The following is a 19,207-nucleotide window of genomic DNA, read 5'->3' on the forward strand; positions in this document are numbered from 1 at the left end:
AAAAATCTGTTTCAAAACCCATATGACTCCTTTTGATTACTCCTTTTTTTCACACAATATTTCTCAACAGGTACTGGCATTTGTGGGAACAATTCATTGTGCACCACTGTTCTGAGCACTGTAGGAAATTTTGCACTCCTGGACCTGACCTTACTAGATATTAGTGATGGTCTCCAGTCGTTTCCAAATGTCCCTCCCCACCAGGAAAGGAGACAATACTACCTCCCAGTTGAGAATCACTGCTTTAGAGAGAAGAGCTGATATACTATCAAATGTCAATTCAGCTTGAAAATTGTCATTGCATCAGCATATAATTCCATTAAATCTTCAGAGATTCCTGAGTATAAGAGAGTATATGCGAAACTTCAAAAACAAAACAAAGGAGCAAAGCAGACCGGGATACCTCTTAGCCACATCACTAGGTTTCTCTCCTGCTTTGTTGGTAATATTACTGTCTGCTCCCATTTTAATTATCCACTGCAAACACTCTATGTGGCCTTGTCCAGCAGCTGTAAAAAATAATAATAATAATCAGAAAATACACAAAAAAGTTATTGTTATTACTAACAATTTTCTGAAATTTTGGACAGTACCATTAGAGAGTAATTTCATAAGTACTGATCCTAGCAATAACCAACAAATGTAGGTTGGGCAGATGTTATTGTTCCTATTTCATTTATTCACTCATTAGACAAACAATTAATCAAATATCTACTGTGCTCGGCCCCTATACAGAAAACTTTCTATACAAATATAAAAGTTGAAGTTCAAAAGGGTTATTTAACATCAAACAGCTAGTAAGAGATTTGAAACTAGAATCTAGGTTTTTCTAATCCTCATCCAGTGCTCATCTGTCTACAGCTCCTAACCAATCTTGTATCAGACCAGAATGTGAGCACAATCCAGCCATAGGGACCCACACCGACTTCGAAAATCATTCACCATCTTATAGCTTATTCCTGTGACCCTCACAACTCAAAATTTACAGGCCCCTCGTTGATTATCTAAACTGTTTACCACATTTTCCAAAATCTTGGCCTCAAAACACATGCACTCAATGTTAATTTTCACCTCCACTACTCTGCTTATGTGTTTTCTCACCTAATGCCCATCTCTCAACTATGTGCTCCAACTCCTACCCATCCTTCTAGGTCCATCTCAAGACTTGGGGAAACTGTGGGAAAAAACCTTAGTAGACTTAAAAGATCTGAGTTTAGGTCTACTAAACCATGAGACTAGAGGTCAGAACAGAACTTAACAAGTGGCCGGCACATACAGACCCTCAATAAATATCTATAGAGTTGATGTGTGAATGAATGAACGAAAAAAATGAATGAAATCTTGTCTCTGCTCTTACTAGCTATGTACCTCTGTTAAGAAACTTGATCCCTTTGGACTTAAATTTCCCCATCTTTTACAAAGATGATTTCATATTTACAAGGAGAGTACACTGCTGCTTCATAAAATTACAATAAAGATTAAGTGTGATGACAGTTTTGCACCCTTTGAGTATCATATAAACATAAGGTATTATTTCTGAATTCCCATGAAGACTTCCTCAATAATTTAACCCTCAGCAACTTCCTCTGTTCCTCAACTCCTATTCCTGAATTCCTATTGTCTGTATTTTAATAACCAAATACTTTTTACCATTAATTACATCCTAACTTGTAGAAATCTCTAGTTGTTCATAGTATAAGTATGTATCCCTTAACAGTATCTCATATCTTTTTTAAGATTTTTCTTTTTATTTTTCCTTCTTCTCCCCAAAGCCCCCCAGTACATAGTTGCATATTTTTAGTTGTAGGTCCTTCTAGTTGTGGCATGTGGCACGCCACCTCAGCATGGCCCAATGAGCAGTGCCATTTCCGTGCCCAGGATCCGAACCGGCGAAACCCCGGGCCACCGAAGCAGAGTGCATGAATTTAACCACTCGGCCACGGGGCCGGCCCCAACAGTATTCATATCTTAACAAGATCTCATACTGTCTGCATGGTGTGGGCACATCTTGGTGCTGAATATATACATGCCTCTGTAAAATGAATCAAAGAGTAGGAACTTTGGTATGACTTTGGTACCTTAAAAAGTGAATCCACCTCCAATACTGGCAACAGAGAGGAGAGGACACAAAGCCAGATCCAACGACAAAGTGACCCCATCACTACAGCCCTAGAGCCCAGCTTACGAAAGGTCTGTAAGAACTCTCGTGTTGCCCTTCTCTACTTGACTCAGAGCCATCTGCCAAACTCAGAGTTGTCTCCTGAAGACCTGGGGTTTCTCTCTCTCCCAAGTGAATTCAAAACCAGCTAACAAAGAACACTAGGGGATTTCCCAGACCTTTAGAAATAACCCCAACTGTAGGCAAAAAGAGCAACATATTCTGTCTTTAAGAGTTACAAAATCACATTTATGAATCACAGATAATGGTGAGTTTTATAAGACAGAATGAGTTTAACCCACCATTTCCATTTTATTACATGGGTAATGTTTACATGGGGTAGGCCTAAGTAATTTACCTACAATGAAATACAGTCATGCGTTGCTTAACGACAGGGATACACTCTGAGATACACATTAACATGCATCGTTAGGCGATTTCATTGTTGTGAAAACATCACAGAGTGCACTTACACAAACCTAAATGGTATACCTACTACACACCTAGGCTATATGGTACCGATCTTATGAGACCACCATTGTATATGTGGTCCATTATTGACTGAGATGTCATTATGAGGCACACGACTGTACGATAAAAGGATTTTTACCCAAGATCATTATTGTATATTGATTAGGATAGGTTGATTAATTTTATCAATGTTTTATAAGAGAACAAGATAAAACTATGCAGTGGCTAGAAATTTTTAAGAAATGATTTAAAGTAATTATGGTTTAAGAGCAAATGAATAGAGGAGAAGTCACTGGGATTTAACAATCACTAAATGACAAAGAAGAATGCCTCAATAATAGATATTGTAGCTTATTTACTGAATCAAAATTAAAATGAAAGGAAAAGAGACAGATTGACAAGTGAGGGAAAAGTGAAGTAAATTATAAGGAGACATGAACTTTTATTTACCCAATTTGGATATGATCTAAACACACAGATGTTCCCCAGGAGAAGCCTAATGTACATAAAAATGCCCCTTCCCTCAGCTGTAGCCACTTATCACCCCTCCACCACACCAGTGGATCCAGCCCTGGCCCCAGAGTCCTTACTGGACAGACTGAAGAGAAGCGGCAAAGGACAAACGCTTCTGGTTCCTCCTCACTTTCACTCTCCCACCTTCTCACAATACCTGCATCCCAAACACTCTGTTGTAATACATCAGTCTCTCCAGAATCTTCTTCCAGATTCCTGATTCCATCTCAGTCAAGTGGTGAAGAAATACTGAGAAAGGCTGAAAACCAGCCATCAATGAAACTTAATTTATCATTCTCCCAAAGATGCACTCTAAGCACCATGAGTGAATCTCTCTTTCGCTACCATGTCTAAATGACACTACACATACACTTTAGCAATAAAAACTGGTTGTATCTAGGATACGAAACGGGGCTTTGCTCCAGGGCACCAAATTTTTTAGAAAAATACTTTATGCACATTTAAAGTCTCCTCCCCATTCACAAATACCATGGTGAAGAGCTTAACCCCTAAACAGCCAGCAGAGAGAGAGAGAGAGCAAGATTCTCCAAGTTTAGGGTAGAGAGTTTACCAATGTGGTGACCTCTCTATGTATAGGAAAAACCTCTTCTTCCCACTCCACTCACATTTTCTCACTTATAAAACTGTTGGCACACCACATGGCACTTAGATTCTATACTTGAGATACATTATGAATTAAACTAATAATTAAGCTAAGAACCTAACCAACAGGAAGATAATCTGTGATTGGGACTGCCAAAAGTTATTTATGAAATCAAGTCCAATTCAAACATACCACCATATTAACAAACCTCCTGTCTTTTCATTCTAAGACTTTTACAAGAATTACCTGCCATCAGATTATGAAGAAACTTATAATATAATAAATGAAGCAGAATGGAAATTTCAGGTGCAGTACATTAAAGAGTTGGCTTTTGATTTTATAACCAAAAGGAAGACTGGCAAGAATAAATCCTAGAGTATATAGTCCCAAACCTAAACTGAAAATTTGACAATGTCTAATTAAAAAACAAAAAAATTGATCAATATTTTAGAATTCCACCTAGAAAGAAGAACAGTACAGAGAAAAGTGGTAGACATCTTGAAAATGTGCTCAAATCTAATGTTCACTGATATTTCTATGGAAGTAGAAACATTTTTTGCAGGGGCTGGCCCCGTGGCCAAGTGGTTAAGTTCAAGTGTTCCGCTGCAGGCGGCCCAGTGTTTCATTGGTTCGAATCCTGGGTGCGGTCATCAAACCACACTGAGGCAGCGTCCCACATGCTACAAATAGAAGGACCCACAACGAAGAATATACAACTATGTACCAGGGGGCTTTGGGGAGAAAAAGGAAAAAAGAAAGAAAAAAAATCTTTAAAAAAAAACCATTTTTTGCAGTTAAAAGGTCTAAAGAAGGAAATTCTGCTATACTTTTTTCAAGAGATATGGTTCCTGTTTTAGCATGAATTAATAGGTAATTTTTAGTCCAAAGAAAATGTTAGTCCTAAGAAACTTCTCTAGCACTGAATTTCACATCTTAACTAACACGAAAATGTCACAAGAAAATTTCTATTGGAATTACCTTCAAATGTGATAGTGTGTGAATGCCTGTCATCATAAAAGTAATATCACACTTGAATTAAAAATTAACCATTCTTGGGGCCGGCCCAGTGGCGCAGCGGTTAAGTGTGCACTTTCCACTTCGGCGGCCCTGGGTTCACCGGTGGGGACCCTGGGTGCAGACATGGCACCACTTGTCAAGCCATGCTGTGGCAGGCGTCCCACATATAAAGTAGAGGAAGATGGGCATGGATGTTAGCTCAGGGCCAGTCTTCCTCAGAAGAGGATTGGCAGCAGTTGGCTCAGGGCTAATCTCCCCCCCCCCCCCAAAAAATTAAGCATTCTGTCTACTATACAAGGTAGACTGATACGTAGTAGGGTATCAGGAAAAGTTTTACATTTTCGTGTGTTTCCGATGGATACTTATTTTAAGAGATAAGTAACTCAACAACAATTGTGTTAGAACTGAAAATGAAACAGGAATCATAACTTACCTTTATGCAAAAGAGTTGATCCATTATTATCACGTTCATTAATATTAATTACTCCATCTTCTATTAATTTCTTAAGCATTTCCAAATCACCCTTAAAGGCAGCAACATGACCTGGAAATGCTAAAGCTATGAATAAAAAATTCAGCATTTCAGTAAACACATGAGTTCATTCTTTTTCCCTGCCTTAAACAGTCACACATTTCAGGTTCCAATATTAACTTAAGTATGAGAATGTTATATTGGAATTAGTTCAGTTGATGCAATGACAAGTAATAAAAAGAGAATCATAAAATAAGATTATTATTAATTGTGCAGGCTTTCCACCCCTCAGGACCTCAAACATGCCAGGAGAAGTACTGTACCAGAACTATTCTTAGCCATATTCCCCTTTTCCTTCATGTCACCACAAAAGGCAAGGAGATGGCCATTTTCAACCCTTTATATAAAGACACACTTAGTGTTAAGTACTGCATTTACAGACCACTCTCTCTATTTTCAAGAAAGTAAAGAAAGTAAAATAAACTGGAAGCAGATAAAGTATATGTGTGTATGTATACATATACAAATACACATACATGTGTGAATGTACCTGACCTAGTGCCTAGCACATAGTAGATACTTGATAAAATGTTTTTAACAATAATAACTACATATACTGAGCCCCTACTGAATATCAGGCACAACAGTAAGCATTTGTAAGGATTGCCTCATTTAATCCTCTTAACAACTCTGAGATGCAGCTACTCTCATTTTTCACATGGAAAGAAAACAACTCAGAACAGCCCAAGATTATTTTAAAAAGAACAAAGTTGGAGACTTACACCACCTGATTCTAAGTCTTACTATAAAGCTACAGCAATCAAGACAGCGTAGTATTGTCAAATAAACAGATATATCAATAAGACAGAATGCAGAGGCCAGAAATACACCCATACATATACAGGCAACTGATTTTTGACAAAGCTGCCAAGGTATTCCAATGGGGAAAAGGAAGTCTTTCCAAAAAAAATGGTGCTAGGACAAGCAGCTATAAATAAAAAAACAAAAAATTTTTAAAACAACACTTTATTTCACTCAGTATCTAAAATTTAACTTGATGGAGATCAAAGATCTGAATTAAAAAGCTAAAACTGCCTAAAATATTGAATAAAGAAACGAATCTGGGTGAATGTGTGGACAATGATATATAACATATTTTAATATAACATTTGCCTTAAAATCTCTCTCTTTCCTTTTCCATTTATTCCGCTTATCAAATGCTAAAATATTTCAGGCTTATTACTTACTTTCCTGATCTTTTGGATCATTTCCTTCATACTCAGCCCCTTGGATAAACTGTAAAATGTTCTGCTTAAAGAACCTCTGGGCCAGGTCCGACACATTTTCTCCATTATCATTGAAGGCTTTTAAAGCTTGTGTTGCACTGCTCATTCTACTCAGTAGGAATTTAAAACAGTGAAGGTGGCCTTCCATGGCTGCTAAGTGAACTAAAAGTGAGAGAGAAAAAAGTTTATTTTTTAAATTAACAATAAAATATCTGGGGAAAAAAGTAACACATTGGCTCTAATCCTCATAGGGAGAGGACCATCCCGGCCCTACCTAACAGGGACTTACTCTGAGCAAACAGAACAGACCTTTTCTCCGCCTACATCTCCCTATGTGTCAGCCTTCTGCCATGCCAAAGCAACAGACAAAATGTTTGCACGGTTACACTTACTGTGAGTACAGAGAGGCTACATGAGGGTCACCAAAGAGCAGGCCCCAGAAAATCTTCTGGAAAGTGAAACCCCAATTTGCAGTTTATAAGTACATGAGAAATGCTCACTATGTAAGATAGAGAGATGACAGATAAGATAAATTTATCTCAATATTTTGAAAAAAAGTAGAATAAACTAAAATAGTCACTATGCAAATATGAATGCTATTTTTATCACTATGTATTTTGTCACTTTTCCATAAACACTTATTATTTTTATTATAAACAAGAACACTGGATCAAAACTACAGACTAAGCAGACACACTACCTCACTATTTCTACTCTAAATCCTTGAAAATAATAGAAAAGGTATTTTTTTTAAAAAGCCATAAAGGACAAGAAAAACAAACAAGAACATCATGAACGACAAGAAATGTTAAGGAATCCCTGAAAGAAAATATATTGAATCAGACTGAAGGAGAACCACAACCCAAAATCTGCAAAACACAGGAATGGTTCTGGGGTATTACAAGCTAAGAGATAATGATTACAAAGAATAAGAGAGCCTTTACACTTTTTGAGAAGTGACTGGGAAATAGCCCGATCAATACACAAATCTTGACTCTAGAGAAGTAGGGCAGTACCCAAGTGGCCAGTATAGCCCAGGAGAAACAAGAAGTCACAATGCCAAAAGATAAGTGGCTGGCACATGCCACTCCACATTTTCTCAGCTGAACTTCCCACTAAAAAACTCCCCCTGGGGCCAGCCCCGGTCGCCTAGTGGTTAAGTTCGGCATGCTCCACTTCAGCAGCCGGGTGTGGACCTACAACACTCATCTGTCAGTGGCCATGCTTTGGCAATGGCTCACATACAAAAAGAGGAGGATTGGCAACAGATGTTAGTTCAGGGCCAAGGTTCCTCAACAAAAAAACAAAACAAAAAACACTCCCCCTGAAACTTCAAGACTCTTCTAACTCCTCACTCATCATGTACACATCTTATAGGCATTTCTAACTTAACCTGTCAAAAAAGTAAACTCCTTATCCTTCTCGCACGCATTTTCCTTATGTAGTCTTTCCCATTCTCACTTAATGGAAACTCTCTCCTTTCCATGTAGTTCAGGCCAAAAATACTGGAGACATCCTTGACTCCCCTTTCTGTCACTCTCCACATCTAATCAATCGGCAAATCTTATTGGTTCTATCTCTAAAATATACACAGACCCCAATTTCTTCTCACTATCTTTGCTGTCTCTACTCTGGTCCAACCCAATTGTAGCCTAAATTATTGCATCAGGCTCCTAATTGCTCTATTTCTGCCCTTGCCTCTTCTACAGCCTCACTGCAATCTGTTACAAAAATAATAGCCAAAATGATGTTTTTAAATATAGTCAGATCACGTCACTCCTGTGCTCAAAATCCTCCAATGGCTCCTGTTACCTCACTGTTCTCATCATCTATCACTCACCCCCTCACTTCTGTTCCAACCACACTGACTTGCTGTTACTCAAACACACCAGGTACACCCCTGCCTCAGGAGGTTTGTCCTTGCTCTTCCTAAAATGTTCTTCCCCCAGGTTATCCATAAGACTTGCTCCCTCAACTCCTTCAAGTCTTTACCCAATTGTCACCTGACCTAACCCCAAGGTTTCCCTGACCGCCCTATTTTAAACTTCATCCTCTCTAACACTCTAATCCCCTTTCCTATTTTCTCCAAACACATATCGCTATTTAATATATATTTTGCTCATTCATTTGATTATTGTCTGTCTCCCTGCTCACCACCACAGGAAGGCAGAAATTTTTGTCTGTTTTATTTGCTGTGACATCCCCAGCACCTAGAAGAGGGATTGACACATAGTAGATGCTCAATAAATAAATGGTGAATAAATAATTTTTTAAGAGAGAGGTTTGAACACAAGCAGTCTAATCCTGAGGTTCTATTCTTAACCTCTACATTATACTATTAAAAAACATATTTCACATGGTTATAAAAATAATTATATATGTTTACAGAAATAAAAGTTGGATTTTTTTTAACGAGCAGGTAATGAGATTCACAAAAATTATCAGACTTATTTAATAAAGAACTAAATAGAAATGAAATTGCCCCCTACCTTGTATTACAGAAAAGTCAGTTCCAGGTGGGTTGGAGATCTAAATGTGAAAGTAAAATAATAAAATTTCTAGAAGATAATATAAAAGGATGTCTTCATGACCAGAGAGTAGGGAAAGATTTTTTTTAACAGGATTCAGAAAGCAATAACCATAAAGGAAGAGCTTATTTAACTGGACTACATTAAAATTAAAACTTCCATTCTTCAAAAGATATCTTAAAAAGAATGAAAAGGCAAGCCATTGAATGGAAAAGATATTTAAATAGAAAAGATATTTGCAACACATGTAAGTGACAAAGAGCTTGCATCTAAAACATATACAGAAATCTTACAACTCAATCTAAAAAAAGACAACTCAAAAAGTAGGCAAAAGATTTGAACTGGTACTGCACAAAGAAAATAACCAAATGGCCATTAAACATACTAAATGGTGTTTTGACACCTTTAGCCATCATGGAAAATATAAATTAAAACCACAACGAGATATTACTATACATCCAAAAGAATGAATAAAACTAAACTAATAATATCAAGTGTTAATGAGAAAGTGGCGCAACTGAAAGTCTTAAGCACTGCTTGTGGGTGTATAAATTGGTAACAACCATTTGGAAAATCAAAAGAAGCCAGACACAAAAGAATACCAGTGTATTATTTTATTCTATAGAGGTCAGAAAGAGAAAAATACTAATTTTTATGTTAAAAGTCAAAGTAGTGATTAACTTTGGAGGTTGGTAGTAACCAGAAAGAGGACATGAAGGAGACTATTCTATTTCCTAATCTGGCTAATGGTTACAGAGAAATATTCATCTGCAAAAATTAAATGAGCTGTGCATTTGAATTGGGCACTTTTCTGTATGCATGTTATACTTCCATTTAAAAACTTAAAAAAAAAAAAAGAATGAGAGCACAATAGTCATTTCCAGAAAGACAAAAATTGAGAGAGTTCATACCAACAGACCTTCACTAAATGAACACTAAAGGATGTACTTCAGAAAGAAGCAAAAACGATCCCAGATAGTAGTGTAAAGGGATGGAAGATGAGGCCAGGGAGGCAGGCAAGAGCCAAATTATGAAGGCCCAGCATGCCGAGCTACAGAATCAGAGTTCCACATCGATCCAGGGAGTTTTTAAGCACCAAAGTGATTTGATCAAACCTGTTCATATCATTCTACCTGGACTTCCCCTTTGTTTGTTTGCTGCTTATGATTCCTTTAAAACATAATTCAAGTATTATTTTCAGTAACCCTCATCCCAATCTCACTGTGATCTATCCCTCTTCTGAGCTTCTATAGCACCTCTTAGAAGAAGACAGGATGTTTAGAGGATAGGTTTCAACTGGCTAGTTGATTGCAGACTAGACAACTGCAGTTAAAAAATTAACTCAAATACACTAGTGTCCAATATTTATACTATTTTTTTTTAAAAAGTAGTCTATCACACAGAGATACATAAAGTTAAAAAATAACAACACTAGACAGTAGATGAAGGAAACAGCTGGTAGGAAGAGTAAATTCAAGTTTAATCTTCTCAATTTCTCTTTTGCTCATATGGTTCTAGAAAAAAAAATCAATCACACGACAAGTACATAACATAGGCTTAACATAAGATTAAAAAACGTTCCCGTCAACATATTTACTACTTTAGTGTTGTGAGGGGACTATTGGACTGATGACAGTTTAAATTTCTTAAACGTAATCAAACATTTTAAAAGTTTACATTAATGAAAAACAAAATATTTGCTTTTGTGAATACCTGGAAGGTTTCCATTGTAGTCCACATCTTCTATACCACATCCCCATTTAACTAGAAGTTGCAAACAGCCAAGCCGCCCATGAAAAGCTGCATAATGTACGGGTTTCCATTCTCGCTTATCAGTCACACTGGGATCCTAGAGGTAACATTCACAAAGACACAGTTTCTTTCCATTTTGTAGGGGAAACACTAAGTCTCCCAGCTTAATTCTGCAAATGAGAATTGGATGCTGTTCTTTTTTTTTTTTTGAGGAAGACTAGCCCTGAGCTAACATCTGCCAATCCTCCTCTTTTTGCTGAGGAAGACTGGCCCTGAGCTAACATCTGTGCCCATCTTCCTCCATTTTATGTGTGGGACGCCTACCACAGCATGGCTTGCCAAACAGTGCCATGGCCGCACCCAGGATCCGAACTGGCGAACCCTGGGCCGCTGAAGTGGAATGTGCGCACTTAACCGCTGCGCCACACTGGTTTGAACATACAAGCTAATAAGATATGAATGAAGTTTAATAAAACAGTCTTTTTTAAAAGAACACAAACCAGTCACATAAAAATAGCATTTAAAAAGGAACTTAACTAGTTATTTTACTGGTCACAGGTTTCTGATCAACAAAATGAAAGAGATGGAATTCAAATGATCAAACTATATCCTTGAAAGCATAAATGAAGAGTTAATGAAAAAACATTTAATAGGCTTTTGTACCTTTTCTCTAATTATAGAAACACCAACTCTCAAAATGATGTCTTCAATAGAGGTAGTTCTTTTAAGAAGTTATTTTTTACAACTACTGGGTAATATTAAAAATAAATATCACAATAAATGAAATTTCTGGATATATAAATCTCTTTCTAAATTAGTGCATGAAATAGGAATCACAAAAGAAAGACACAGGTAAACACACAGAAATTCAGAAAGATTTACAATAGCTGGTTAAGATGTGTCTGGAAGATTCAGAATCTTCCCAGTTAAACTCTGAACGGATGTGAAGAACCCACAGCCTCTGAAATACTTTGTACTAATAAACTGCTTTTTTTGAAGATTTATCTAAATTATTGCTCCCATGTTTAAAGATGGAAAAGTGAAAGAGAGAAATCAAATTACTTCCTCAAAGTCATAGAAGGCATTTTAAAAGTCAGGAAGAGATAACCAGACTACCAAATGCTATTCCATCTACATGATCACACATTCTCACATATTAACAGGAATCTCTCACCACTCCACTTCGGAGCATTATTTGTAAAGTGAAAGAATGTCCGTGTGTTGCAGCAAGGTGCAAAGGGGTGCATCCCCGATCATCTTGAGCTGCCAGATTTGCTCCATTGATTATAAGAGCCTAAAAGGAGAGAAATAAGAATAATTTACATGAATGCAGACACAGATTATTGGAAGGCAAGTAATTTATTAACCTATCGCTAAATTATTATATATGTTCTTACATATGTGCCACAGGCAAAGGGTGAGAAATTCTTAGCTAATCCTAAGAAAATGCTTGAAGTCTTTTTCACATTGCCTAGGAGACACTTATAATACCTGATTTCACATTCTGATTTGAGCATGTCCATATGATTTACAAGACAGTTTTCATGAGCATTAATTAGTAACTACTAAGTTAAATACTTTAGTGCTAAGCTAATAAAACTGAAATTTAAACTTCCACTATTTCAAAAGCAGAATCTTCTATTAACTGGATTTTGAATACAACAAAAGGATTTCATTATTAAAGTAACTAGTTCTAAGTTCCAAATCAGACTTCTCACTGCATCTGAGGAGATTCCACCTGAATTTATAATTGGCCCGGTTTCTCTAAATGGGTTATATCATATACACAGATACATAAAATACATAAAATAATTAATATACAGAGTAATTAGTTTAAAGGAATTATTAGTTAATATTTTCAGTTTTTTCTCCCTCAGTCTTTTTTCTTTTTTAACCAGCCTACATTTGCCAGTATCTCATCAAAAGTTTCACTCAGTCATAAGCCCAACAAGAGTTTTAGGAAAAATAGTCATGATTTGTCTGACTCCCATTAACAAACCAGTCAGTAATGATCACAATTGAGTACTGTGATATATTGAGTGCTTACTGTGTTTTAAAAGTCACTACAAAGAATATGAAGACATATCAACTTAGGAAATTAGAACAGATGTAGAGACAAAGATAATCAACTGTGCAAAGCAGTCCTTGATAAGCAAACTACACAGTACAGTACCCAAAAACACCTCAACAGCTCAGAGAAGGAAGAGATCACTCTGACGAAGAGAAGGACACTCAAGGCAAAGGGAATGGTTTGAACTAACACCTGAAGGAAGGAAAGCATCAAGTAAAGTTCATTTGACCCTGACGTCCCCTAAAGTTACTATAGTATTTTCTCCTTCCTTTCCACTGCTTACTTCTCAGTGCCTCAATTTCAAATCCACCTGCAAACTGGGTGCCATTCCTACCACTGTACAGAAATACAGCCAAACTCACCCTACAGTGAGCTCTCAAGTTCAATGGCATTTCCTTAAGCTTATTCCCCTTAGTGTTATCCTGTAGCTGATACCCGGCCTAACTTCTTAAACCTCTCCCTTCATTTGCACAGCCCTAACAGACCCTGGCTCTCCCATCTCTCTGACTTCCTCCTCTGAATTCTTTACTCATTTCTCTGCTTCTTCCCATGCGTACTAGCAACAGCTTCAACCTTCAATCCTCCATACTCTACACTCTTTTCTATACTTTATTACTCCTGAAATTTTTGTCTTCAGCCCCCTTTTCAACTGCCTGGGCTTTCTGCACCTGAATGATCTATAGGCACCTTACACTCAAAATACGCCACACTGAACCCAGTATCTTTCCTCCCAAATCTCTCCTGCCTTTCAGATTCCCCTATCTACACTGTCATAATTATGTCATTCTGACCGGAAACTTTAAATTCTCACTATAGTCTGTCAATGCCGCCTTCTCAAGATGTCTTAAATCATCTCCTTTCTTTCCCACTGCCAACACCTACTTTCACCCTCTAGGGTTAGTGATTACACCAAAAGTCTTCAACTGATCTTCTTGCCTCCACACTCTCTCTTCATCCTAGGTAATCCTGGATACATCTCGTTAGAATAATTTCCTGAAATACTGCTTTCATTACCTCATTCTCCTGTTAATGTCCATGTGTATGTATATACATATATAAATATATAAATGTAGTACATGTATAAAAACTCTCTTTCCTAGCAAATGAATCCAAAATCTTTATTCTACTTCTAAAATATTTTACAAATCTAGATTATCCAAACTTAAGTTTGTAATAGGCCACACAACAAACTATCTACACTCAGTCAAACTCATATAATAGTACATTCCCCGAACACGGCTCATTTTCCTAACTTGGACTTCACACAGGATCACAGCACAGAGGTTAACAGGACAGGTCTAGGTTCAAATCCTGCCTTTGTCACTTACTTAGGCAAGTACTTAACTTTCTGAATCTGTTTCCTAATCTATAAAAAGAGGAACTCAAAAGATTGTTACATTAAATGAGGTGATGCATGGCAGACTGTGACTGACACATAAAAAATGTCCAATAAATGATAATCATTATTTTTATTTCTTCCTGACATAGTCCCTACCTACAATGCTTCTTCACCTCTTACCTCTTTGAAATAATCCCACTCTTTTAGGCTTGGCTGAAGTTTTATTTCCTCCATTTATGATCCCTCTATCTCCTCCTAAGTTCTACAATTCTTCTCATCTATACTTTTCATTAGAACCCTAATCACAGACTGTGCTTCGTATTGTTTTATAACTCACTGAGCAAAGCTCCTATGACTCCAAACAGAATCTCAGACTTCTTGCAGGCAGGGACTGTTTGCTTATACAATTTTGTATTCATCCAAATTCCAGTCTATTTCAATATGCTGATTAAATCTAGTTGCTCTAATAAACTAGATCCTGCCACATCTTAATGTGTTGCTCTGGCCAGGAAATACATTAAATAAGGAATTTTAGGCATGGCAAGCTATAAAGCAGATAATCTGGGCATGACTGTGACAGCCCTTAAAACAACCCAAAAGATAGCCAACTACTTCAGAGATAAAAGGATCTCTTGTCTTACACCATCTGATTAAGCAGATAGTTGATACCAAAATATCTAAGTCATGAAATCCAGTAAGTTGTTGTTTACAACACAGAAGTAAATCTGTGAATTCAAATTATTAAAATAAAAGCAATATCCTAACAGAACTATGCTAACGTAATTAAACTTATTGAATTTTTAAAAAGTAAATGAAGTTATTAGTACCTGCATACAAGCATCCTGACCTCTGATTGCAGCTATGTGAGCTGCTGTCCAACCTCTTGTAGTTGCTTGTGCAATGTCAGCTCCATGCCAGAGGAGCCAATGAAGACACTAAATACAGACAATAACCATGTTAACAAGTAATAAGGCAAATGTTTTAAACATTTTTATCTTTTATCTTTAGTCTATCACCATGAAATACTCAATGCAGCCTGAGGAGCATACTAAGTGAATGAGGGGGCCAGGTGTAAGAAAAACAAAAGCACAAGCACAGTGATACAGTAACCAACATTTGGCCTTACTGTTGGTAAACAACAGCGAACAGTGGGAACTGTGGCAAACTGAAGACCACATTCCTTGTCCATAAGGTGCAGATGCTACTCACTCCCAGCCAGTTGTTGCTATGAGTAAAATGCTGATCCAAATCTTATGTCTGACGAATACTGTGCAAGCCAAATAAAACACATCTGTGAGCCAAAGTCACTCAAGGGCTGCCAGTCTGCAACCTCTGCCATAGATTTTTTTAATGGTTCCAGAAGCTTCTGTATCAAAGCAAACATTGTTATTCTGATGATACTCTCTAAAATAATAAGTGGTTTATATTTAAAAAAGGGAGGGGGTGGGAGTTAAATGCACCTTCATTTAAGATTTTTTTTAATTAACCTAAGTCTCAATACAAGACAGTATACTTAGAAGTGTGTGCCACCTATGGCATTACTGTCTTAATAGGTTCAAGTCTGTAGACTCCATCTTCAAGAAGTTTCTTTCTTTTTAAAAGAATCGATTATATCATTAAAACACACTGTCACATGAGTCACAGCCATATCATTTGTTATCAGGCTGATTTTTAAACTGCTTGGACTTTGAAAACATTCCCAAGCCACACACAGACCCACTAGCAAAAGATGAAATCCTTACTGGCTCAAGGTATTTAAGCACATGCTCTGATAAATCACTGGCTGATCACTAAGTTATGCTGACCCAGGGGTGATCCCTAGGAAGCCAGAATTAAAAATAAAAACAAGAATTAGAAGGAAAAAAACCACTGAGCAGTGGTCACATGCTGTGAGGGAAACAGACTCCACACAATCAGTCCAGGCAAGTCAACAAACAAACAAACACCCAGCAACAATCACCCCTGGGCAGTGGTGAGGCAAGGAGGATCAGACTCCCGAGTCGCTACAATATAGAATCTAAAATGTCCAGTTTTCCAAGTGTCCAAACTAAAAAATTATGAGACATACAAAACCAAGAATGTATAACCCATATAAAGAAAAAGGGCAATCAACAGAAACTATCCCTAGGAGGGCTCAGATGTTGGACTTAGCAAGACTTCAAAGCAGCTATCATCAATAGCTTCAGAGAACTAAAAGAAACTATTTTTTTTTTAAAGAATTTGTGTTTAAAGAGTTAAAGGAAAGTATGATAACAATGATTCACCAAATAGAAAATAAAGACAAAGAAACAGAAATTATTTTTAAGAGAACCAAATGAAAATTCTGGAGGTAAAAAGTATATCTGAAATAAAAAGTTCACTACAGGGGTTCAATAGCTGATTTCATCTGACAAAAGAAAAAAATGAAGTCTAATATAGTTTTCACCAGTTGCTAATTTAGTGATTATTTCATAATACCAACATACAAGCACCACAAGTCCTAAGAAATTTCAGAAAAGATAACAAAATGTGAGGAAGTTAATGCAGCACTCAAGTAGAGAATTATAAGATGATCTTTAAATGGGAAAGCAGAAAGGCACCAAAACCTTTTGGTTTAATTTGTTTCTGTTAAATTCAACAAGCGTTTCCTGAACATCTGCTATGCACTGTGATACATACTAAAAATATAAATTAAATTTAATTAAACAAATTCAGCAATACAACAAACATTTATTGAGAATCTACAATGCAACTCCAATATGCCAGACACTATGCTAGATGCTGTGGAAGAAAAAGATGACTAAGACCAAAATGGTACCTCCCAATAGCTCAAAATCTAATAAAGAATACAATTCAATATGATAAATACAATGAAAAAATATGTATAAGATTTAAAGGTAGCACTGAGGAGAAGGTAGCTAGTTGGGGGATATTGGGAGGAGAAACACAGAAGGCTTTACCCAGTAGGTGCTGCCTGACGTGGATTTCAACCAGGTAACAAAGGGAATGAGGTGAGACAAGGCAGATGAAACAACATGTGTAAAGTCTATGATAATATGAAACAGGAGTCTAGTTTGGGAAATGATAATACTCCACCAGTACTCCAGCATAAAACAAGTATCATGGGAGATGAGGTTGGAGAGATAAGTCTACTATATTAAATAGCTTAAATTTTATCCTATGGGGGTAGAAAGACACCGCAAGGACTTACGGAGGCTTGTAAACGATAGCAGATTTTAGTTTTAGAGTGGTGACTTTGTATACAGAATATGAACTAAAGGTGGACGAGACACAAAAGAGGAAAATCAATATGATCTAAGGCAGTGGCTATGCAGATGAAGAGCACAAATGCAAAAGACAAAGATGAAACAGAATGAACTGACGTAATGGTCAGTTCTCACTGCATCAATGTGCATCCATGAAGTGCACCTTCATCCAGACAAACGTTTATAATGTGTTTTGCTTCTATAAAAAACTGAGACAACTCAATAATGATTCAAAGGCCATTAGCCTGGAAAACTACGAAAGGGAAGGAAAAGAATAATGGTTTAGTTACAGAGCAATTGAATTTGAGATTCTAATCAGATATGCATAAGCTGTTGATCAAGCACCTGATACATAAGCCAGAATTCCGGAGAGAAACCAAATCAGTGAGTTATTATGTAAAAGTGAGAAAGCCAAGGAAGTCTACAAGATTGCCTGAAGAGAGTGTATAAGGTAAGAGAAGCAAGGCCATTGGCAGAAGCATAAAGAATACCTACATTTATAGAGTAGGCAGGGTAGGTTAACCAAAGAAGACTAAGTGAGAGTAATCAGAGAGCTGAAAGGATACCAGGAAAGAGATGAAATAAATGGTATATCAAGAAGTCCTATCCTATTTGAATATGGCAGAGTAAAAGAAGTATTTCCTCCTCTCTTCAAAATCATCACAAAAAAAAGAAAAATAAAAAAAGGAAGAAAACCCCATCTTTGATGAAACTAAGAGACATGTGAAACTCAAACCACAAAACAGATGGGAAAGCTGCCAAAGTATAGATCTAACAGGGATGCGGGAGGAACCAGCAGAGAAAATACCCATCCAGGGCTGCAAGTGCAGAAAGACTCATCCAAGACACATTTCTCCCAGGTAAGGGGAAGCCACTAAACGACCAAAGTGAAAGTTTATAGCAGTTTAAGTTGGGCACACCATCTGGTGGAGAGAGATTCTCTGGACCAAATTTGGTTCCAAGGAGGAGAGAAGCCCAAACAAACAAGGAATCACAGAGAAGGCATATTCATAGAAAGCAGTCTCTGTTTGTGCAGCAGGGGAAAAAAATAGGAGACTGCACAGTGAACAGATCTACTGCAGCCAACAGGCTGGGGAAATATAGTAGCTGAAACAAGCTCCCCACACACAACCTTGAATCATGAGAAAAATTCCAGGTGGCTTTGTACGTGGTCCAAGAATAAGAAGCTCTGCATAAAAGTATTCACTAAGCACTGATGTACTGGCTAAAAACTGAAAGCAACTAAATATTCACCAATCAAAAAATGGATAAATTCTGATATTAGTCTAAGAATAGACTATTACAACGTGGGTGAAAGAAATCAACTAGAGTACTACTATATGTAACCACACAGTTAAAAGCCAAAAACACATTGTTGAACAAAAAGAAAAAACCAACAAGCTGTAGAATGATACACATAAGATGATGTCATTTATATAAAAATCTCACTAAGAACAATGATATAACCATATGTAATAACAGCATAAAACATAGATGGGAATAATAAACCCCAAATTCAGGGTAATAGTTATCTCTAGAGTTTCTAGAGTTGAAGGAGAAGAATGGTACCTGAGAGAAGTGCTCAGGGACTTCAACTGTATACGTAATACTCCATTTCTTTTCTGAAAATCTAAAGCAACTATAGCAAAAATGTTAGGATTTGATAGAGCTAGGTATTATGTTATCCCCTATGTCACCCTCTATGTCTGCCTTTGGAACGCACCCACAACATTGTGAGGAAGCACAAACTA

General features: G+C 37.0%; 1 protein-coding gene across 4 annotated transcripts in view; it reads right to left on the reverse strand.

Moving 5' to 3' along the window:
• ANKRD42 (ankyrin repeat domain 42) overlaps positions 1 to 19,207 on the reverse strand; it is a 179,479-nt gene that overhangs the window by 155,488 nt on the left and 4,784 nt on the right. For all 4 annotated transcript variants that reach the window (XM_070623976.1, XM_070623978.1, XM_070623977.1 and 1 more), the window contains exons 3-7: positions 11,976 to 12,095; positions 10,763 to 10,898; positions 6,483 to 6,683; positions 5,197 to 5,322; positions 404 to 509 (exon numbers count right to left, since the gene is read on the reverse strand). In XM_070623976.1, the coding sequence (XP_070480077.1) occupies positions 404 to 509; positions 5,197 to 5,322; positions 6,483 to 6,683; positions 10,763 to 10,898; positions 11,976 to 12,095 (689 nt within the window). The remainder of the gene's footprint in view (positions 1 to 403; positions 510 to 5,196; positions 5,323 to 6,482; positions 6,684 to 10,762; positions 10,899 to 11,975; positions 12,096 to 19,207) is intronic.

The sequence above is a fragment of the Equus przewalskii genome, chromosome 6, assembly GCF_037783145.1.
Source record: "Equus przewalskii isolate Varuska chromosome 6, EquPr2, whole genome shotgun sequence".
Lineage (NCBI taxonomy): Eukaryota > Metazoa > Chordata > Mammalia > Perissodactyla > Equidae > Equus > Equus przewalskii.